This window comes from Coptis chinensis, chromosome 4 (genome assembly GCF_015680905.1).
Source record: "Coptis chinensis isolate HL-2020 chromosome 4, ASM1568090v1, whole genome shotgun sequence".
Classification (NCBI taxonomy): domain Eukaryota; kingdom Viridiplantae; phylum Streptophyta; class Magnoliopsida; order Ranunculales; family Ranunculaceae; genus Coptis; species Coptis chinensis.
Window position 1 is genome coordinate 8,613,466 of NC_141459.1, and position 23,815 is coordinate 8,637,280.

Consider the following 23,815-nt stretch of genomic DNA (forward strand, 5'->3'; position numbering starts at 1 on the left):
TCAATCCCCTTATTCATTTAAATATTTAACGTATTTTTTGTGTTTGACATATCTGTAGTACTCCAAAATTGAGCGAGTTACACATGATTATGAAAATTTAATATTTTTTGTTGTATCTCGGATCACTGTTTAGAAATATTTGGTATGATTATATTATTATATATTTTGAAAACATTAAATATATACATCCGATATAACTGATTAAATCATTGATTAACCGATTAATCGCATATCGCTCTCCGACCAATTAGTTTCGAAAACCGATTTTAAATACTTAGGGCTAGCATCATCTTGAGTTTAAAATTCAAACTCTGTGAAAAAAAACAAGTCAACTGGGCCAACTTGATGATTCATTGGGCCCGAATACAAAACCGTTAAAACTTAAAAAAAAAGCTCACGTGCAACCAGCAAATCGACACACGTGCCAAATATTATTTTCAATCTATTTGAATTTCATACTAAAAGCGCCCTTTCCTCATTTTCATTCTCTCACTCAAAACAAACCCATCCTCATTCTTCTTCTTCTTCAACTGAGTCAACTCATTCTTTTTTTCTTTCTTAAAAAGGTAAGTTTCCAGATCTGTTCTCATTTCAGATCTATTATATCGATTATTATTTTTAAGCTCATTTTTTGTTAGGGTTTTTGAAATTTACGATATTTATTTAATGGTTTAGGGTTTTGAGGATACAGCTTAAAAAAAACCTGTGGGCTTGTATAATAAAACGTTAAAAGATGGAGACAAATTCACATGATAAAGATTGTGTCAAAGTTGCTGTCAATATACGACCTTTAATTACTACTGAACTACTACTTGGTTGCACTGACTGCGTTACTGTTGTACCTGGTGAACCTCAGGTACTACTTGTTTTCAGCTGTTTAGATTTGTTGCATTTTCTATTTTTTTTTTAAAATTTATTACTGAAAATCTGATTATTATTATTATTTTTTTTTAATGTAATTTAGGTGCAAATTGGTTCGCATGTGTTTACGTTTGATCATGTTTATGGGAGTTCGGGATCTCCTTGTGGTGTTATTTATGAGGACTGTGTTGCTCCGTTGGTTGATGCGCTATTCCATGGTTACAATGCCACTGTTCTTGCTTACGGCCAGGTATAGTTAGTTTTTTTTTTTTTTTGAGTTTGTAGCTTGTGCTGTTTATTAATTTGTATGATATTAAAATGTTGTTTTGTGTTTGGGTGTCTGGATTAGACTGGTTCTGGAAAGACTTACACTATGGGGACCAATTATACGGGAGAGGCGAATAGTGGTGGGATTATTCCAAAAGTGATAGAGACTATATTTTCGAGGATTGGAGATATGAAAGACAATGTTGAGTTTCTAATCAGAGTGGCATTCATTGAGGTAAACCATTTGCACTTTCTCTTTATAGCGAGCTGGTTTGACATTTGAAATACAACTTTTGAAGTTGTGTTGTTCACTGTGCTTTTATTCGTTTTTGTGCTAAAGATTTTTAAAGAAGAAGTATTCGATTTGCTTGAAGTCTCTGCAACAAAGGCAGCTGCCCCCTGTCAGAAATCCAATACAAATAAGAGAGACAGCAAATGGAGGTATTACACTTGCAGGTGTTACCGAACCAGAAGTCAGAACAAAGGAGGAGATGGCTGCATATCTATCTAGGGGTCTTTATCCCGTGCTACTGGAAGTACTAACATGAACAGCCAATCAAGGTATTAGTCTTATGTTACTGGCATTTCTTCTCTGCCCTTTATTCATAATTAGTGTATTGTTGTGCCAATTGCTATTATACATTTCCATTACATTTTTTTGGTGTACTTATTGATTCTGAGATGTGACATTCACTCCAGTTTTCACTGCTAGAGTTGCCAGTTATTTTGTATTTGTGGTTCTGAACATGTTGAATACAATCTCATCAATCTTAATACTAAATTAGTTGGGGAAGATGATGAATTGTCTTCTTTAGTTGTATATTTATACACTCCTGAACAAAAATCCATCAGTGCTCCTACCAAATTTGTTTAAAATTGCAATCGCTTTCTTAGTCTTTTGTTAATTAAAACGCCCGCAACATATCAGCATGAAGACGTGATTCAGAATTTCCGCTTGTGAATACGATCAATACGCTTGGCACTTAAGGTTATGTTTCTCATGTATGCTTCTTTTTTTTTAATGGCGTGTTGCAAGCGCCAGAGTGCTTTCTTTAACGCTCAGTTGCACATGAGTTTGATGATCATTATTGTCTGTCTCATTTTCCTTAGAGAAAGAACATAAGAGGCTTTCACTAATACAGAGACAGAGATTAGTGGAATAAGAATATAGCAACACCCTTCTCTGTGTTCAAATAAAAATATTAAATAACAACAGGAAAAAGATATACGGATCTGCTTACTAACTTCAATTTTCATTCTGGTCTCAAGAATGAAGTTGACAAAGCTTTTAATGCAGCTACCGTGATTAAATTAAGTATCACTTGTTGTCTGGTGTCTTTGTTTTCTGACTTACTGGTAAAAATCCCTGGTAACAAAGGGCGGTCAAGACAATATATAATTTGTTACCTGCAAGAGCTTAAACTCCTCATGTTCCTAAGGAACTACCAAATTAGTCAGTAGGAATTAATACCTTTTACTTTATATTTACTGTAGTGCAAATTAGGGCAATTTTATTATTCACTTTTCATTATTTTATATCCTCTCGTCAACTTATTTGTGCATAGTCGCTCGCATGCCATATTTACAATATCCATGGAGCAGAAGAGAAGTAGTCGATTTGATAGTACTGTAGCAGCTTAATGATGATATTGGTGATGACATTTTATGTGCAAAGCTTCATTTAGTAGACCTTGCTGGTTCGAACGCGCTGCTTAACGGGGAGCCGATGGTTTACGCTTTGAAAGAAGGTAATTGTACTTATAATATCTTTATAGGATCTTACCTTTTATCATAATTTTTATTTTTAAAAGTTCTAGTAGGTAACTGATAAATCTCACCTTGTGTTTCCTAGGAATTCACATAAATAAGGGACTATTGGCTCTCGGTAATGTAATTAGTGCCCTAGGTGATGACAAAAAGAGAAAGGAAGGAGGGCATGTACCTTATCGTGACAGCAAGTTGACACGGCTACTGCAGGTAAGGAATTTGGGTTGTTCTGTTTGTGCCAGTTGTTTCCCTTTGTTATATAGCCAGCTGGCCCAGGGCTGTACTTGTTTCTACCTTGAGATTTACCTGATTTATTGGTCTGTGAATTAGTGTTTGAATATGATCCTTTTAGAATTACATAACCAAAATTAGCATCCACAACTAATATGTAGTAGCCTAGTAGGATCCTTTTCTGCCTTTCTAGAGCCTAATATTTGGGGAAGTATATGTAAGATGCAGTATTCTGCTACCTATATCACCAAACTGTAAGGGTTTGAACTTGCATCTTCATCAACTGGATTGTGAAGATTCATACCCATATAAAGCATCGTTTCTTCTATTATACTTCAAGTAATCTTAATGCTAGCTATCAGCCTATAAGTTCATTATCATCTTATGACACTAACTGGAATAAAGTGCAAGAAAGTCTTTTGGACTGTTAACGCTGTATTTTGTACCTGTAGGATTCCCTTGGTGGAAACAGCAAGACAGTGATGATTGGTGAGTTTACTTTGTCAGAGTATAATCATCTGAACCTTTTCTGATTGGATCTCACTTGTTTGCTTATTTTAGAGGCGTGTAATTAGGTTTCTTCTCATACATTATATGTTGTTTAACTAGCTTGTGTAAGTCCTGCCGATTCAAATGCGGAGGAGACACTGAACACCTTAAAGTATGCGAATCGTGCTCGCAACATTCAGAACAAAGCAATCGTAAGTCGTGATTTTGAGAAAAATGCATACAAATACATCTACTCTACCATGTTATTCAACTAAGTGTCATTGTTTTCTTGCTTTATGTAGATAAATCGTGACCCAATGACAGCTCAAATGCAAAGAATGCGTAGCCAAGTTGAGCAATTGCAAGCTGAGCTTCTCTATTTTCGTGGAGAAGGTGGTACACCATCAGAGGAGCTTCAGGTATGAAACCGCTGTTAAGAACTTGACTAACAGAGTAACAATACTCTTTTGCCAAAATTCTTACTCTCTCTATTCCTTAGATTCTTAGGCACAAAATTTCATTGCTAGAAGCAAGTAATTCAGAACTACATCGGGAGCTTAGAGAACGGCAGCTTAACTGTGAACAGCTAGCACATCGTGCTTTTGATGCTCAGGTTTGTTGGACAATTTTTTTTCAATGTTGCTACTGTTGTTTCAGTAAGCCTCCCACATGTCTTTCATGTCTATTATTCATATACTTGAGAACGAAATTGAAAAACTTTGAATTGACTTCCTTCTGTATACAGGTATGAACTGTTGTTTGTGACTATTATGTTAATATGCATTTACATCTCCACATTTAGTCTTACAATAACCATCTGAATTTGTCAGGTTGAAAAAGATAAACTGCTTTTGAAAATTGAGTCTGCTCGAAATGGTAAATCCTGGGATGAGATCGAGAGTGGGGATGAACAGCAGGTTTGACACACTTATTATTATTGTTGTTGCTGTTGCTGTTCTTGTTATTATTATTAGAATATTAGTACTAGTATTATTGTTATTATTTATTTTACAATGTAAACTTTGCTTTTTAGATTCAATTTCAAATTTGGTTGGTTGGTCATTGATATTGATGTTTTTGTATGCATTTCAGGACTGCGATTTAGTGAAAAGTTATGTTTCGAAGATTCAGGAATTAGAGGGTCAGTTGTTGCGGTTGCAAAGCTTGAATGATACAAGACGTAATGATTTTGTTGATTGCCTTGACTTGGAGGATGATGGGCTTCACCCAGGAAAACTTCTTCATAACTTTTTATCTGGTTGCAATGACAAAGATGCTGAGGTTCCTGGTAAGCTGAAATGCCTGAATGGCTTTCCGTCTTTGTCTATTTTTTGTTGGATTTCCTTTTTAGTACATAACGGAACTGAGTTGTTCTAACCTTGTTTACTATTATTATAATATAGGTGAAGCTGATGTTGTCGAGAAGGAGTTGGAACATTCTTCTCTTCAAGATAAATTGGATCAAGAGCTTAAGGAATTGGACAATCGACTTCAGCAGAAAGAGGTACACTCTTACTTTATTAAGTGTAAGAGCCTAATACATCAAATCTCATATTTTGCTAGAGAAGGGACTACATAATTTGATGCATCATGTGCAAGTTATTTTTATTTGGTCATTTAATGTTTATTTGTATATATTATATAGACAATAGAAAATGTATGGTTCAGTAACATCATGTATCAATATAGATGGAAATCAAATTCTGGGTTATGGTGGATATACAAGAGTAGAAAAAAAAAAGATGGAAAGAGAGAGACTTACTGAAAAAGTCTCACAAGTCACAACATAGTGAGTTAGCATTGTGGGCATTTATATTCATATATATAGGGAGTACGTTAAGGGATCCGATAATTAGGCAAAGTGCACTAAATTACATTATGAAATATATGTTCAAGCTGGAGCGAACATGTCAAACATGCCTAGCTTGGAAGAGAGGATGAAAGACATTCCGAGCTAAGGGCTTGGTCAAAGTATCTGGCAATTGATCTCAAGTACAGAACTAAGGACTAGTTATATGTTTCTTAAATATGAGATCATGAGTAAACTGCCAATCAACTTCGATATACTAAATCAATTCTTCAAAGACAAGATTGATAGCAGTGAAGATGGTGGGGATGCTTACCACAATGCTTTGATATTGGAATAGGAACAAACCCAAAGCATCTCAGAGGCAGTGTGAGCCATGGCGTCTTACTATGCCTCTGCACTAGAACAAGCAACAAAGAAGGTACAAACAATAACCAGATGTGGGAGTGTCGATCTGATAGAATACCAGCCCAGTCATCACCACTATAGCCAACTGGAGATAAAAGAGAGGTAGAGGGCTTATATTAAAGTTCTTTTCCATGATTACTTTTAACTCCTTAAGTACCAAAGTTGGTGACACATGCCATTAAAATGTATTGTTGGTGCAAAAACTTGGTCGACGTCGACGACTTAAATAGTGGGTTTGGGGACGACCCCTTACATCTATTAATAATAGTAAAAAAAAGCTAAGTGCAGAATGTGAAACAAGAATCACCCAGAGGAATGAATTCCTTACTTGGTTACAGAATTAAGAGGGAAAGCGATGCCACTACCTTGTACTCTATCTTTTGAAATATATCCGCTAGTTTGTTACTTTTTTCATTTAAGTTAGCGGCCCCTTTAAATTTAGTCATAATGTGGATCATTGTGTACTGTGAAGTACTGAGTTTGAAAAGTCTGACCTAATAAGATTGGGGCATGACCCTGCTAACATGATAAATCTATAAAGGAGTTTGGTTCCTATGTTTGGTACAATTAATATGGAAATGCGGACGACCATCTACATGCTCAAAAATCGGTGCTTTTAGTTATTATATTTTTCTGGGAAGTTCTTATCATTTTAAAAGCGCACTGGCAGAGATTTCGAATTCATCATCATCATTGTTAATTTGTTATCTTATTTTTGTTTGGGTTGTTACCTTGGCCTCGCCCTCTTACTTTTTCTTCTTTGTTTATTCCCTTAAATATTCTATGTTTTGAAGGCTGAAATGAAGAGTTTTGCAACGGTGGATACATCAGCGCTCAAACAACACTATGAGAAGAAACTTCATGAAATGGAACAAGAAAAGAAAGCTTTGATGGTAAATATTTTATCATCTATATTTAGGCAGTTAACATACTTCACAAATCCAATTAACCTTTATCTCTTTTTTATATTGACAGAGGGAGATTGATGACCTAAGATCAAACATTTCAAACATATCTTCTGCATCTGACGATGGAGCTCAAAAATTGAAGGAAACATATCTGCAAAAATTGAATTTCCTTGAAGCACAGGTAAAACTTCCATGCTTCACTTTCTTTTTGTTTTTTTATTTGGTATCGTCCTATCTAGCTATTTTGATTAGTTTTACCTCTTTACAGGTGTCAGAGTTGAAGAAGAAGCAAGATGCACAATCTCAACTCCTGAGGCAGAAACAGAAAAGTGATGAAGCTGCAAAACGGTTGCAGGATGAAATTCATAGAATAAAGACTCAAAAGGTGTTTGTTGTTGCTAGATTTATACACAGTCGGAAAATTTTCTCCCAGCTTCTGACAGCCATTCACAATATGCATTATACAGGTTCAATTGCAGCAGAAAATAAAGCAAGAATCGGAGCAATTTAGATTGTGGAAAGCTTCACGAGAGAAAGAAGTTCTTCAGGTAAGCACTAGTTTTTAGGTAAAACAAGTTAGCTTTCCCTATGTATGCTTATAAGTGGTTTATTCTTTGTTTACAAATTACAGTTGACCATTGTCATCTGTAGTTGGTTAATATAGATCAGTCTAGAGATTCTTTATTTAAATCATAGTTGTCCCTTGTTAAAGTTGATTGATTAACCAGCATAGAGGTTTTTTAATGAACCCAATTTTTCTGCATTATCTGGTTTTCAAATGACATGCTGTAGTTTTAAGTGTACCTTTGCATTATGGCGAAAGACATTTGTGTTTATGAAAATCTGGAACTTGTCTCTAACTCTATATTTATCCTTTTTTTTTGTGTATTTATATTTTTCGGGTGCACGAGAATTGGTTTCTTGTTTAGTTTGGACTTTTGGTGTTTGCTTCTTCATAGAGCTGACAACACGAAGATGTGAAGATATTAACTTATTTCTTGCTTGCACTAGTTAACTATATATTTTGGCTATCTTTTTAATTCTCCAAGTTAGTCATTCCTGCTTATTATATTTAAAACTATCTAGAGTCATAGATTTATTTTATCTGCATATATCTGTATATTACATGTATTTGTGTTCTTTTTGGATTTCCTAATATGCTAGGGTTTTGAGTTTGTGTAATATGATTTTACTATCATAGCTTAAAAAGGAAGGAAGGAGGAATGAGTATGAGATGCATAAGCTGTTGGCTCTAAATCAGAGGCAAAAGATGGTTAGTTCCATACAAGTCTAATTTTTTTGTAAGTGTGCAAACAATGCTTCTTATTTATGCATTTTGTTTATACTTCAGGTTTTGCAAAGGAAGACTGAAGAAGCATCAATGGCTACGAAGAGACTAAAAGAACTACTGGAAGCTAGGAAGGCTTCATCTCGTAAGAGCTCTTGATAATATTCATCCGTGATTTGTATTTAATTGCAAACTTTGCAGATTCTGAACCTTGATTGTTTGTGGCATCATACAGGTGTTGGAAATGGGAGTGGTCCTGGAATTCAGGTATAAAACTGTCAAACTGGAAACTTGGAGTCTTGGAGTAAAGAAATAACTTATTTTCAAACATACTCGCAGATGTTGTTTGTTTGTTTGTTTTGTTTTTCTGTTCAAGGATTTTGGAATGCACTCACTAACATATTGATTTTCCATGAGAAGGCATTGATGCAGGCTATTGAGCATGAACTTGAAGTCATGGTAAGGGTGCATGAAGTCCGTTCTGAATATGAGAAACAGATGAATGCGTAAGCTCTCCCCCTTCTCTTTCTGCTAAATAGACCTTTATTCAGCTTTTCCTTTGAAACACCTAAGTTTAGGACCCTGTGGTTTTTGTTGCTTGATTCTTTATTAATTTTGGAGTTGTAAGTGTAATTTTATGATCTCCCATTCACATTTCTAGGAGGGCTGTCATGGCAAAGGAAGTGGCAAAGCTAAAGGAAGAAGCAGAAACACTTAAACAGAAAGCAATGAGGTTTTCCTTTTCTAAAATCTTTATATTTAACTAATTCCTAAATTTATTTCATCCAACTCAAAGCCACTGGCAATATGGGGAGTGATCCCTGGAACTTATATATTATGATGCAAGGCTTTATATGTCGCTTGTTGCACGGATAATTATGTGCTTAGCCTCACTAGTGTCAACATTTCATGCAGTGATTGCCCTCAGACAGTGTCTCCAGGTGCAAGAAACTCTAGGATCTTTGCACTTGAAAATATGCTTGCTACTTCCTCCAACACCCTTGTATCCATGGCATCACAATTGTCTGAAGCAGAAGAACGTGAGCTGTCTTTTTAGTGGGAAGGGTCGTTGGAATCAAGTTCGTTCTTTACCTGAAGCAAAAAATGCGATGAACCATCTTTTCAACTTAGCATCTTCCTTGAGGTACCATAAAATTTAGAAACATTATATCTGATCTAAAGCTTTTGACGAATTATGCTTGATAGGTCTCTGATCTAATTATCCTTTCTCCTTGTTTCTAAATCTTTCTTAGGTGTCTGTTACGAGATAAAGAGGTGGATTGCAGAGAAAAGGATTCCATAATAAGAGAACTGAAGGAAAAGATTGTCAGGCTCACTGGTTTGGTTAGGCAGTTGGAAGTGCAAAAGGAAGAATTCCTTCAGAAAGAGAAGTTGCGGGTCAGTGTCTTTTCTTGTGACTTTATATTTTATACATGTTTATGCCTTCTACAGGTAATTCTGTGCTCAATGTAATCATCCTAAAAAGATATTGGCATTCTTAGTCATTATCTCTCTTCCAGCATTGACATCTCACTTTGAATCATCCCTTGAAAACAACTCTTCAGTCATTTTATTTCCAGAAATTGTTGTTTTCATTGTTTCTTCTAGTAGATCAGATAAATTGCTTGATGGACGGTAGTGGTTTCATCCAATAAGCTACACTACTCTCAATCCTCATAGAAGTTGTTTTATCACAGTTTGGAAATATCAATGTCCTTTTCTTTACATTACATTTAAGGGTCTAACCCTGACTACATACTCTGGTCATAACTCTGTTCAATTTACTTCAAGATATTATTTCCTATATGTTTTTTATGTTAAACTTATTTAAGGTTTGTTCCTATTCTGGAAATAGAAACAGAAATTGATTGCTAGGAAGCATTTGATGGTGAATACAAGCAAATCTGGTTTACATATACCAAACTCAGGGGAAGGACGTGTATATGACTTTATAAGGGTACTTTTTGTTAGTTGAAGGGATATGGTTTTTATGCATATTCTTGTGGTCTTGTAACTGCCTATTAGTAGTAGTTCTAATATGATTGCAATTTTTTCTGATACTTTCGTTTAAGCTAGTTATTGCTTATCGCCAAGTTAGTTCTTTTCTTTTTGTTTACCTTTGACTTTATTTGGTTTTCTTTCCTTTCTTTCTCTTTCTACAGGGTCCTCGGCCTCTTTTGTCAACTTTCCTGGAAGTAATTTTGAGTTATTAGAGGACATGGACATTTCTGATTCTGACCTAGAATCTGAGATAGCTGATGAGGACTGGGAGGCATCTGAGATGGAATCTGATCTAGAATCAGGGATATTGCTAAAGAAAAGGAGTTCTAGAACAAGAGGTAATGGAGTAGTAGCTTCCCATCAGACAGAAGGTCCTGCTTCACATTCACCTCATACTGAAGAACCAACGTGCAAGAATGCAAAACCTACATCAAGTGTTTGCTGCTCTTGCAGTCGGAGATCTTTTTGCAAAACAGATAAATGCGAGTGTCGAGGTACGGGTTCCACTTGTGGGGAGTCCTGTGGATGCGCACCTAATAAGTGCACAAATAGGGAAGATGGATCAAACAAGACGGAGCTATATGAATCACCACAGTCAGAGACGAGTAGAGGCAACGGAGACTCTACTGGTATTGATGATACTGATAGATATAAAGCCCTTGCATCTCAGGGTGCAATGCTGTTGCAGAGTGCCTTGTCAGCAAAGCCAAATAATGTTAAAAATGAAGATATTGAGACACGAAGGAGGCCCCTTTCTGATATTGGTAACACCGAGGTATGCCTTTAATAATCTCTGCAGCAATTAGTACTTGAAACCATAGAATTGAGGATATTTTACTTGGTATTTGATATTTGATCTGGTGAAGTGCAACTTGCTCTTGCATAAGTTGCACACCTTTGACCTCCTCAATCTATATTTTTGAAACTTTGGAAGGATGCTTTTATGATAGATGAGAGCATAATATCTCATATTGTATGCTATTCTAAGAGCTTGCACAAAGTTTATGTACAATTTATAATTAGTCTTAGTTGCATCGATTGTACTAAGACTAATTATAAATTGATTCTTCGTAAACTCTTTGCAAGTCTGCTTTTAAGTTTGGGTATGGAGCAAATCTTTAGTGTTATTGCAGTTGGTTGTTTTATTTTTGTTGTGCTTCCTATCTTTATTGTTTATTCTAATGCTGGTTCTTCCTTTTTTGTCTTCTGTAATTTGCCATACTAACCACAAGGTAAAAAATGCAGGTTAAGTCAAATGCACCCCGGCCAAACCGGAGGAAGAAATGGAAGAAATCAGTAATTCAGCTCGTTCCAGTGCCTCCACTTTCTAGTCAGTCAGATAACACCCAATCCCCCACAAAGCCTGAAAACAACATGGTCGAGCAAGATGTTCCTTTAAGACTCCCACGGGCAATGCGGTCAGCAACTTCAAATAATGACCCCTTGAGAGAGAGGAATTCAGTCCAGGCTGATGAATGCGTTGGTAAAAGAGTGGAAGGAAGTGTAGTTTCTCCAAACAGTCCCACTCGGCAAACAATTATTTCAGACAAGGAGAACCATGGCATTTGACTTGAGAGTAATGCTCTATTCTTGGTTTGAAAAGCAATTTTTGCTATGATCCTTGAAAGTTAACATTTTGCGGTGAATAGAGTTCTGGTTGGCAAATGCGAATCTGACAAACTTAAATGAGCGAGTACCAACTTGGTTAATTGCCATCCCCTTGTAAACACTAATTGTCCTTTCCTGATCTGTGTTATTTGACGAAAAGAAAGAACAAGTTTGATCATTGATGTAAATTATTTGGACATGTTAATCTCCTTGCAAAAGTTAATGCCAACCACTGTTATTTCTATATATTCCCATTTTCTTTATATCTGACATGTGAGAGATTCAGTGCTTATATAAGTCAATCATTATAACCGTGTTAACTTCATCTGGTGATACTTGTGCCAAATTTATACGAGGGAAGGGTGATTCAAAATACTCTTAAGTGGTACTTCTGAGTCTGACGGATCAGACACTACTCTTTAAAGCACAAGCTGAATTCGTTTGTGAATTAGCAAGACTTTTAGCCGCATAAAAGGTTTTGTGTGTATGTTCTATCACTGACACGTTTTCGGTTTGCAACCTCCAAAGCTACTGCAGGATTACAAGGTATGCAAATAATGCCTTCTCTAACAAATTAGAAGCCCTGACACCCTTTGAGTGAGTCAAAACCTAAATAATTCTAGTTTCGTTTTTCTGCTTTGTTGAAATTATCTTAGTTCCTTAGGCCTTAGAGGCTTAAAGCTACATTCAACACTATAGATGTATGCCGTATCGGCTGAACTGGTGAAACTTACAAGTATTGCCAAGACCCTTACAATGTCAACTCTGGCCATCTAAAATTGCATACCACCCCTCTATTTGGGCTATCACTTTTGATGTATACAATATTCAGAAAACTCAGAATGGGAGTAGCATGAGCAGCGCTATTATATCAGAAGGAATGGAAGCAAAAATGACTCATAATAGACTAGTTGGTATTTATAAATTATCATAGCGCGCATTTAGCATTGGAGGTCTCCAATGATTACTGACATTTCTAATTGGCTTGTTAAAAGCAAAAGCACGAGTTAAAACTTAAAAAACCAAAACTTCAGCTCCTATTACTTTTTATGCAACCTACGGAAATAAATCTTGGCACAAATGATCAAACAACGGATCAGTTTATTTAGTTAAAGCATCAAACTTTCATTTCTCACAGACAAGAAGTAACAACAGATTTCAGACAACCAGAATGATTTGATTATGTAGTCTCATGGTTGGTGTAAAAATTTACACAATGGCAAAGAATAAATTCTTTAGAAGCATCGAAGGATCACAACCACAGCATAAGGAATAACTCCACAGATTTATGACTAAGGTTTGTGAGATGTGTTTTCTCAGAGCAAGATCATTTTCCTCATCCCCACTTCATGCTTATAGTAACATCCACCTTGGGAATCTTTATCTAGTTATCTCAAGTCCTCTCTGCAGCTAGTAAAGCCTCAAGTTCCTCCCTTCGCCGCTCCAATTCCTGCTTTTATTCATTGAAGTTAAAATGGCACGAACCAAAAATAATCTGAAGTTAATACCGCTCTTAGAAAATAAGCATTTCAATTAAGAGAAGTAATCCACAAAGATAGCGGAAGATGGAAAGCAAATGAATGAACTTAATTGACTTAATAACTTGGGGTGGGGGTGGGGTTGTTCCTCAAGAGTCAAGAGCCATTGCAAATATTTAACAAACTAGTTGGGAAAAATTACAAAAGCCCTTTTGCTTTGTCTTTTACGCAGAGTTACCAAGACAGTACTCACAGTTATGAGATCATTACACCTAACTCAATCAGAACCATATTAGACTGAGAACTTCATAATGGTGGAGACAATATGCGCACAGTAGTCAACAACAACCATTGGCCAAACCCCATTATGAGGAACTTATTAACCTACCGTTTCATGTGTGTGTGTGTGTCAGACTGTCAGTGAGTTTGAGATCAGTTCAGTCATCTAATATTGATGTTACCAATATACGCACATACAAGCCACCCCGAGACGTGAGCATGAGCACTTCATCCTTACTAATTAATCGACAACCCCCAAAGTTGAAGTCCTTAAGAGTACAAGGGTGCATCCTGTTTTTTTCCTACTTTTGTTTTCTCAACAAAAAATTGGTTACTAGGAATTTTAACTTCTTTTAGTCTGCATGCATAATGGCAAAGGTTCTACAATCTTACCTTTCTTATGGTCCTCCTTTAAGAAAAAGTTACAGATTTAGTTGTACTTTTTAAAGGTTTCAGATCAATAACATCTACCGGTCGGCTACTAAGTATCTTATCACTAAGAAAGAAGCTAAACAACAAAATGTAAAGTAGATTTTCAGTGATCAATTATTGAAATATAATTGCACATAATTGCATAATAGTTTACCTCGAGATCTTTAGCCAGCTTGATCCCTTGTCACTTCTTTGACTTGGCGAGCCCGCTTTAAGAAACCAATGCAGAGTACACCCTGAAGATAATCCTCAACCATGTACAAGGATCAGTAATGATGATGAATTGATGATAATTATACCCATGCACACAAAGTCACACACCCATCAGCAGTCTTAACCATCAAAATTTTATATTTAAAAAAAAATAAACAAAATACTTCACACTAAAAGCAGGAATCCCGTTCTAAACAATTTCAAAACAACCAAGTATTCGAATGAAATTTGCCAACACTCACCATTCTCATATTGTTAAATAGGAAGTAAAATTAGGCCTACAAGATCACAATAAAAGGTTGAAAAGTTGGGACTCAATCTGAATGTGTGTTCAACACACCTGCAAGTAGAAGTTTACGATCTATACTAAATGGATATTGCCCACACAAAGAACTTTTAGTAAAAAAAAGGTGTGTCGGACACGGGAATGTATTCCATTTAAAGCCTATAGGATGAAAATCAGCATTCAATTCAGCAACATAGAGCAATAAAAAATCAGATACAGGATGCACAAGCTTACTTAAGCATATCATGCCTAGGATAACAAGTAGAGCATTATAAAATCAGCCTGTATTACTGATGATTTTTGTGAGAATAGTATCTTACCAAAATAATATATATAACACCACAAGCTAGAAGCAGATAGCTTGCTATTTCTTGAAGAAGCATAAGATCTTTCCGCTTTTTATTAGCCTCGGGGAAAGCTCTCGTCATGACAGCAACACTGAAAAACACATTCCATTAGTCTCTTTTTTTTTTTTTTTTTTGGGAGGGGAAGAAACTTTTACATACAAAATCTGCAGCATGCCTCTACCAGCCCAATACTCTAATACCTGCAATAAGATGATCGAAATATGATGAAGTGGTAAATAACTAGGCAATTAGTAAGAAGAAAGTGAATTAGAACATTACATACCCTCCAGAATTTGAAAAAGAAAGGCCACTCAGTTTCAGCCATGATTACAAACACAGCAAAAACAATCACGTAACATCGAAATATCACGTCAAATATCTGCAATATGAATCTATTAAGAGGTGATCATCTTTAAAACAAAGAGAAATGATGAATACTTACATCTGAGCTGTTTTTGAAAGAACGAACAGCAGTAACAACGTTAACTGTAATACATAGAATGGCAGTTAGTGATGTTACTAGCCCGAAACATCTGCAAATTACCAAAAATGGGTCTGTCCTAACCCTTCTCTGTCGTAAATTTGGGGCTGATGATGATTCTATATCATCATCATTATTATTATTTGCCATTATTAATCTCAAACAAACAAAAATATCTCTTCTTGTGCTGTTCGAAGTTGCTTTATACCCACGGAATGACAAAGGTGTCTACGTGTAGCTTTGTTTATTATCTGTCGGCTGTTAACGGGCTGGGCCTCGAACATTATCCAAAAGCCCATTTAGTCCACACGTGGGCGAATCTATCTACCGTATCTAGTAGCTGAACAGAAAACAAAAATGGACAACGAAAAAAAGATTGAAGAACAGAAAGATGGTTCACTTTGCGGCGGCTTCGATTCACTTCACCAACTTCTATCCACTTCTCTGCCACCTCACCTCTTTCAGGTTATCTTTTACTGATTTGTATTTGTGAGGGGAATACACACTTTAATCTTTAGTTAATTATTTTCCAGGAAGTAGGACGCATCCTTAACGGACTAAACTGTGGAAAACCACTTGAATCACTCGGTCTCCCTGATTCTGCAATTGCTCTATCTTCTAAATATGACTTTGACATGCAGGTAATATAATTTGTCTCGTCTTATTATATGTCGTCAAGGTAGATACACCGACTCATCATCTCTTGGTTTGTTTTTGTAGGCCTTCTGCTTCCATGCTGAAAAAGAAGTTTTACGAGAGCCTCGAATGGTTCGAGTAGGTCTCATTCAGAACTCTATTGCTCTTCCCACCACAGCACCCTTTTCAGACCAGAAGAGAGGCATCTTCGAGAAAATTAAACCTCTCATAGATGCTGCAGGCGCTTCAGGAGTCAATGTATTATGCTTACAAGTGAGTCACCAACGAAAACAAACTACTATGTATATGAATAGTTTTACAAAACTTCCTACATAGATGGATTTCCATCTAATATTAATATTTCAAAATGTGTTTATATTTTTTTATCCCAGGAGGCATGGACAATGCCGTTTGCATTTTGTACCAGGGAGAAGAGATGGTGTGAGTTTTGCTGAGCCAGTCGATGGGGAAACGACCCAATTTCTTCAAGACCTGGCACGGAAATATAATATGGTCATAGTGAGTCCAATTCTCGAGAGGGATGTGAACCATGGAGAAACTCTCTGGAACACTGCTGTTATAATTGGAAATCATGGTAATGTTATTGGCAAACACCGCAAGGTAAACATGTGCTAACACTATTGTGTATTGGTATTGATTGTTGGGGATCAGCTACTGATTATGTTGTTTGAACTTTTTCTGAATAATATGTACAACAGAATCACATACCTAGAGTTGGGGATTTCAATGAGAGCACATACTATATGGAAGGGAACACAGGGCATCCTGTGTTTGATACTGCATATGGGAAGATAGCTGTTAACATATGTTATGGAAGGCACCATCCTCTGAACTGGTTGGCCTTCGGGTTTGAATGGTGCTGAGATTGTCTTCAACCCTTCTGCTACTGTTGGAGAACTCAGTGAACCAATGTGGCCCATTGAGGTTATCTTTTGTCCCTTTTACCTTTTACATATCATATTTTGCCTAGTAACTTCTCTCTTTTCCATATCTGCTTCTATTTTAAACGAGCATGGATCATTTAAAGTACCAATTATGAATTAAGATATCATAGAGAATCTACTGTTTCATAAGATCGATTAAGTGTGGAATATCTCATGATTCACTGTTACATCTTCATGGAGGTTTCAAAAGGATCAGGAGGGATTTTCTCATAGAGGTTCCATTGGTTGAAATGTAATAATCATATGGTTGAGTTGGAAACCGGCATGCGCGATCTAATCTAGCTGGCTCACCAGATGGTGGGTTGGTAGTTACTGTACAGTACATGCGTTTCTTTTTCTAGTTGACATGTGCTATGATATGTGTTTAGTGGTTGTGATTGTAAGTAGGATCGAAACTCATCTGCGGCAAGGGATTTGATTTCTCAAGGTTAATGGTTTTTCAGGCCCGTAATGCTGCCATAGCAAATAGTTACTTTGTCGGGTCAATCAATCGTGTCGGCACAGAAGTTTTTCCCAATCCTTTCACTTCAGGTGACGGGAAACCTCAGCATGCTGATTTTGGTCACTTCTATGGATCAAGTTACTTTTCCGCTCCAGACGCTTCTTGCACACCATCCCTTTCACGTTACAGGGACGGATTGTTGATATCAGACATGGATCTTAACCTCTGTAGGCAGCTGAAAGACAAATGGGGATTCCGAATGACTGCTCGGTATGATATGTATGCAGATATGCTTTCCCAGTATGTGAAGCCAGACTTTGAACCTCAAGTCATTGCTGATCCCCTTTTAAAGAAAAAGACCGCCTAGGTGCTGGTAAACATTGAAGAATCACAAATCAAGTTCTCTTTCCTGTTAGCAGTAGCTGTGATCATCCTCAATATGAAAACAAGCTCGAGGTGTGTTTGATTGTAAACATTTGAATATATCTGCAATGAATAAAGAAAGAGGAATGTAAAATGGAGTCTATGGTTATTCGTGGTTGCTTATGTGCAAACTTGTTATCAACAGTCGGTTCGAGCGTGGAACAGTCGCTTGTATGAGAAGAAGAGTACGGAATTGAGTCGAGACTGTTGGCAAGATGATCTTATCATCTTGACCATGACGATCTTCATACCAAATGATCGGTCCACCTTGTTCAGTAAAGAATTTTAAACACAGTGATGCTGGGTACAATGATACCCCATCATTTAAACGTCAATTATTAGTTTCAGGTCATACTTGGTAGTTGCTAGTTTGCTACAAAACCATCCGTGTTTGTGCGATAATTGGACACCACATTTTTTCCACCTGAAACGTGAGGATTGTCTCTCGTTGATGCACAATCACCACTTGAATTTGCCATTGAATGGTCAGCTTAAAGGTTGTGGGGATCCCAGCCCCTTTCGTGATTGCACCGTTGCAGTAGCAGTTAAACAATTTTCCCAAGCAAAGTTAACTTTTACCCTCATAATACTAGCAAGTAACCATTTTTGTCTCGCAAATCGCAATGAACAAAACTGCGCCAGTACACCAAAGGATATTATTCAAGAAAAATCCTTCATAAAAATTTCAAAACCACAATTGTAACAAACTCTTTTTTTCTACTTGTGGATATGTCTTCTAGCAGACTAAGATTGCTATGCACGAGCAGTCATTGATTTAACATTAATCAATAAAAAGCAAGAGCTTGAAAAAAAAATGACAATTCTTCAAAACTGAGATTACAATGCTCCAATAATGACTAAGAAAAATGTAGAGAAAGAATAAATATAAAATTGACGTCTGTGAATTGCAAGAGGTTTTCTATCCAGTCTACTCAGTTGCTACGCTTAAGATACATTGGTTGCACCCAAACCACATGCCAGGATTCAAGAATGCCTCCACCACCCTTATCAGCAGGTCGTTTCCCAGTATGAGAAAACCATGATCAATTTGTGCGAACTTTTTCTTTTGGCTGTCTATCTGCTTTTCAGGGAATTTTTCTTTTGTCTACCAATAATGTAAAATTAGGATGTGAGTTCTATTCATCAGGAAAGAAATCATTGATCTCAATATCAATTGATGTCAAGCTTGGAAACCCAGAAACTAAGTTGATCGGGCAACGACTCTGAACCGTAGATCCATAAGAGCAGAATTTCTTCACTGAATTTTGCACTCCAAGAAATGTGTACACATCTTCCTCGAACACTGGGTTTATACTTCTCAACTCGGGAAGAGTTAGGTCCTGGAGCTGTTTGTTTACTGAGACACAAAGTGCAACAGATCTTCCAACTATATCATGGGCTGTCCTGAATGGTACTCCCTACACAATATCAAAGACAAGTCAAAAAACTTATTTATCATTATGTAAGCTTTTATTTTTTGGCTTTAGCCTCTAATGTAAGAACCACGGATTATTTAGTTTGTTTTCTCTTGGCATCTATTATGGATTCATGGATATAGGTTACATTTAAGTGGGGCTGGTCATCGAGCTACTCGTGTGCTCAAGCTCGGCTCGTGTATCTCTCGAGTCGAGCTCAAATTTTGTTCGAGTTTTATTTCATGTTCAAGTTCGACTCATCGAGTATTCGAGTAGCTCAATGAGTCTAGATTCCTATTCTTCTAGACTACAAATTTGAATTCGATCATAGGCTCTAGAGTTTGATTTGACTTGTATTATGTATAGGCTCGACTTCAACCACAAACTAGATATAATTGAGCACAAATAGACTCTAAATTTTACCTCAAAACCAAAATAACTTGTTAAACTCATCTAAAAAAAATACCAAAATGCAACTACAATTCACTAATACCACAATAACCACTATCAAACAACTATTTCAAGGTGTGCAAATTATAAATACAATCAATATGTGTTGAGTAATTATAATCTAACACACTAACATAAATAATTATCCCAAATAAGCGTTAACATAACTATGTTAAGTGTGAACTGCAAGTAGTTCGCGAGTGTCTCGAGTTCAAGCTCGAGTTTTAAAATGTGCTCAAACTCGACTCATATTATTGAATGAGCGAGTTTGAGTCGAAGCTCGAAAGTTACTCACTTAACAACTCGACTCGATGACCAGCCCTACATTTAAGGCCTTCATGCATTATAGCGAATTGCTATTTGAGAAAACAAGGTTTGATAAAAGTCACTTACTTTATTCACTAGATAATCCGCAAGCGTAGTGGCATCAAGAAACCCAGATGGTAGAGCCTTCTGTATTCTCTCCTGATTAAAGGTAACATTTTGTGCAAATTCAGCTGATACTTCTAGCATCCCCAATAGAGTCTTAACACTGTCAAAAAGAGGCTCTTTGTCTTCCTGTTCAAAACCAAAACCTGATTACTAAAGAATAATCAATGAGGGAAACCAAAAACGAAAGAAAAAGGGAAAAGTGATAATCAAACAATCATAAAGGGAGGATCCACTACACCACAGAATAACAAATGCAAAGTAGTCCATTGTGCAGTTTTTGCGTTAGTTTGAGAGGTAACTCATCTCTACAAGTGGAAGCATGCATGCTTTCCATAACTAGATGTTTTTACTAAAGACAAAATCGATTCATTGATATCTCAATGCCTGTTGATGACACTTAACATTAATTAGTTTATCGTTAATTTGGACATAATAATATTCTTAAAGTTACCCTGAAAACATTCAGTATGATTTCTAACTTCTCTTTTTCTTTTGTCAAATGAAGAGTTTATTTTTCTCAACCAAAATATTCAAAGCGGAGTTGCTGAAATATTTTGGTGAAACCATTCCAGCAATTCCAACTTTCGAGCAATCTAATTTACAATAAACTGTAACAATGTTTTCAAAATTAGAAAAGTAAAGAGTAAACTACAACATGGTGCACACATGGTACACGTAAGGGTGTTTTTCATTCATGGGAAATTGGAAAGTATTCCCCATGGAAAGCTTCCATTCTGGTGGATAAATACGAACCAAACTCCAGAGTTAAGTATTCCATCACCTTTAGTTGGTTTATATGTCGAGAGGTGAAGCTTTGATAAGCTTTGCATGAAACAATCCTTTTTAAATAAGTGGCTTAAATTTCCTCTTACTGAATCTAAGAAAACGATCTACCTGTAGATCACGGTTGTAAGCTTGTGGGAGCCCCTTACAAAGAACTAATAAGGTCACTAAGTCTCCAACTACTCTGGCAGATTTTCCGCGGACGAGTTCCATTGGATCAGGATTTTTCTTCTGAGGCATGATGCTGCTTCCTGTAGAGACAGCATCACTTGGAGTGAGGAATCCGAATTCTTCTGATGCCCACAAAACCCATTCTTCACCAAGACGAGAAAGATGAACAGCAGCTATGGAATTGGCAGACAGGATCTCCAAGACAAAATCCCGATCCGAAACTGCATCAATGCTATATAACATCATGAAAACAAAAGTAATCAACTTTGGACACCGGATAACAAAATGCATTGATTTGTTAATTTATTGTCTTTTAATATGACAATGACCCTTCACACTCTAGTTTTTTCCCTTTTCATTAATGTAATCTTTTATCACTGATTTGCTCTTGTGGATTCAACTGATAGAAGCAGCAATATATTGCAAGAAGAAAAACTATGTGAGCATATACCTGTTCCTCATTGGGGCGGTAAACCCTAGAGCATCGGAGGTCATAAATCTATCAATGGGAAGACCAGTACCCGCCAGAGCACATGCACCTAGAGGGCAAAAGTTCAAGCGTCCTCTGCAATCCGTAAGGCGTCCAGCATCACGCTCAAGCTACAAAACATTTATATTGCTAAAGTTAACTTCTGTGGAAACTAAATGAACAGAAAGACAGCATTTGACTCACCTGTAAAACATGGTAAACTACCCCACATTTTCCAAGCATTTTCAAAACTGAATGTTGTAGGAAAAGGGAAGAGACAGATCTGAATGCAAGATCCATGCATTCATTTTCTTGTTAACTTTAGCAATGAGAAACACTCTCATCGACTAGGATGCACGACATCGTGGTGAGGCAAGCATCTGAAGCTATTGATTAAATTATTTACTACACTAGCGTTCTAGCTAAGCTATGTGGATTAGTTCCTTGTAAGCATTTCAAGTCTCAAGCAAACAAAATAATTGTTAATTGATAAAGACAACGATAAAGTCAACTGGTACCTTAAAAAGAATACAACAAACAAGGTACTTGAATCAAGATTTTGGTTTCAACTAGCGATGTATAGTTATCTTTCTTGCTCCAGTTCTGAACGTACAAGTGGACCCATTTCACAGACTATTACCACAATTTACAACATTTTGTTTCAAAACAAGTGGCAAAGATGCTAAACTCATTTGTGAGGAGAGTCTGAATGTTCTCCAGTCTGACTGTTGTACCATGGTCATGTGACTGAAATCATAGAGCAAGACGCCAAACTTTTATGCAAAACATGACGATATGTCAATATATATAGGAAATTCGACTCACCAATACCAACATTCACTGACAATGCCATGGCAGTGAAAACAAGTGGCAAGATACTAAGCTCAATTACAATAAGAGTTTGTGTGTAACTCTAGTCTGAGTGGGGGGTGTTGTATCATTTAAAATAGTAAAAAAGGTAACAAATAACAGGAACTTCATAACATATTACAAACTATATCGATGCCCACACACTATATAATATATGCACGGCACAGAAACCTCCCCTTACCTGCTCAACATAAGACAAGATAAGATGTGGCAAGAGAATCGGTTGGGCCCTTTGCATATGTGTATACCCAGGAACAATCAAGCCTTCATTTTTCTTAGCCAAATTAACCAGTGCGACCTGCAGATTACATAATATGAGTTTTTAATGAATGGCTTAGAAAAAAACTTGTTTATTTACAGAAGTAAAATGCAGGTCCTTTACAACCCTAAAAAAAAACAGTACTACAACAGGAACCAAAGGAAGATAGGTTGGTTGGTATCTTGTTCTCTGAGGTGGCATTGACTCCAGCACTATGTTGATACACACATTCCCTGCTTAATTCTGGGGAATGACCTAAAGTAAATATATGATTGATATCTCAAGAGAACACGAACCTGAAGGGATCTGATGCGTGTAACAATCTTATCAACAGCGTCACGACACCACAATCGAAGATCTGTTACAACTTGATCATTTCTACTCCTGGCAGTATGAAGCTTTTTTGCAGGTTCACCTATTATATCAGTAAGAGCTGCTTCAATATTCATGTGCACATCCTCCCTGTCTGTTCTCCACACAAACTTCCCAGCTTCAATGCTCTTTAGTATTTCATCAAGACCTTGCAATATGATGTCCCTATCACTCTCAGTCATTAAACCCTGCATCAAAGTAATACACTAAACCTTAAACTTTAAAAAAATAAATAAACTTTACTCAAATTCAAGTCATTTAATCAAAGCCCACGTTGTTATATTAGCCAAATTAACAATTAAAAAAAAAAAAAAAAACCTGTTTAGCTAGCATTGTGGCATGAGCTTTACTCCCTAGAATATCTTGCTTATACAAAGCTTTGTCATAAGAAATGGACTCACTAAACTTCTCAACAGCATCCGTTACACTCTCTTCAAATCTCCCTCCCCATAACTTGGTTTCTTTGTTGTTAACTGAACTATTGCTACTCATCTCGGAAGTAGAAGAACAAATGTTATTGGGTGATGGGATTATTCGGGCAAAACCAATACGACGAAAGTGGGTAAGAAGAGGTTTTGAGGTGATGGAAATCTTGGAGAGTGAATCGAGAGAGAAGGTTGATAAGGAGCGGTTGTAGTAGTAGACTGATTCCATTTTTACTTTTTTTTTTTTTTTGGTCTCTCGGGCGGTTTGTTTATTAGATTGTTTTTTCCTTTTAGTTAGGGGTTCCGGTTCGTTTTTTTCTTATATTTAGAATAGTATAAATTGGGCTCTAGACATTTTGTTTAGTGTGTTTTTTGTCCATAGAAAGACCAATATTATCTTTTGATTCTATTTCAATTTTAATAACACGTCATTTTTTGGGTGTATTAACTGTTTTTAAAATTTCTTATTTCTCCTTTTTACTCTTTCATTTGTAACTGCCAATTTCTTTCACAAATAAATAATACTAAAATCTAATGTGCCCATGCTGTAGG

The 23,815-nt window shown here is 36.4% G+C and overlaps 3 protein-coding genes and 1 pseudogene across 4 annotated transcripts; 2 read left to right on the top strand and 2 right to left on the bottom strand.

Annotated features, from left to right (window-relative positions):
* The first annotated feature begins 459 nt into the window (after positions 1-459).
* LOC147501675 (kinesin-like protein KIN-4C) lies at positions 460-11,864 on the top strand. The gene is given in 32 exon segments (XM_086604368.1): positions 460-566; positions 676-856; positions 965-1,111; positions 1,211-1,363; positions 1,469-1,525; positions 1,527-1,641; positions 1,644-1,689; positions 2,694-2,763; positions 2,765-2,876; positions 2,981-3,105; positions 3,579-3,615; positions 3,736-3,827; positions 3,918-4,034; positions 4,115-4,228; positions 4,446-4,532; positions 4,708-4,903; positions 5,019-5,119; positions 6,625-6,723; positions 6,806-6,919; positions 7,007-7,123; positions 7,206-7,286; positions 7,940-8,011; positions 8,090-8,171; positions 8,262-8,293; positions 8,447-8,532; positions 8,688-8,759; positions 8,942-9,074; positions 9,076-9,170; positions 9,280-9,424; positions 9,882-9,996; positions 10,189-10,802; positions 11,273-11,864. Coding segments are annotated over 31 exon segments (3,873 nt in total). The 5' UTR covers positions 460-566; positions 676-733; the 3' UTR covers positions 11,597-11,864.
* A 927-nt stretch (positions 11,865-12,791) lies between these two features.
* On the bottom strand, positions 12,792-15,356 carry LOC147501676 (uncharacterized; annotated as a pseudogene). Its single transcript, XR_015221427.1, has 6 exons — positions 15,113-15,356; positions 14,954-15,049; positions 14,830-14,870; positions 14,644-14,761; positions 13,979-14,060; positions 12,792-13,085 (listed from the first exon to the last, which is right to left on the bottom strand). The product of XR_015221427.1 is annotated as an uncharacterized LOC147501676 (transcript).
* Positions 15,357-15,456: 100 nt separating this feature from the next.
* On the top strand, positions 15,457-17,715 carry LOC147501677 (beta-ureidopropionase-like). Its single transcript, XM_086606695.1, is given in 8 exon segments — positions 15,457-15,616; positions 15,685-15,792; positions 15,872-16,060; positions 16,180-16,233; positions 16,235-16,408; positions 16,507-16,653; positions 16,655-16,732; positions 17,196-17,715. Coding segments are annotated over 8 exon segments (1,224 nt in total). The 5' UTR covers positions 15,457-15,508; the 3' UTR covers positions 17,562-17,715.
* Positions 17,716-18,675: 960 nt separating this feature from the next.
* Positions 18,676-23,541, bottom strand: LOC147501678 (argininosuccinate lyase, chloroplastic-like). The gene is given in 8 exon segments (XM_086606694.1): positions 18,676-18,849; positions 18,852-19,035; positions 19,876-20,040; positions 20,809-21,100; positions 21,320-21,468; positions 22,389-22,505; positions 22,763-23,026; positions 23,157-23,541. Coding segments are annotated over 8 exon segments (1,569 nt in total). The 5' UTR covers positions 23,493-23,541; the 3' UTR covers positions 18,676-18,787.
* Positions 23,542-23,815: the final 274 nt, after the last annotated feature.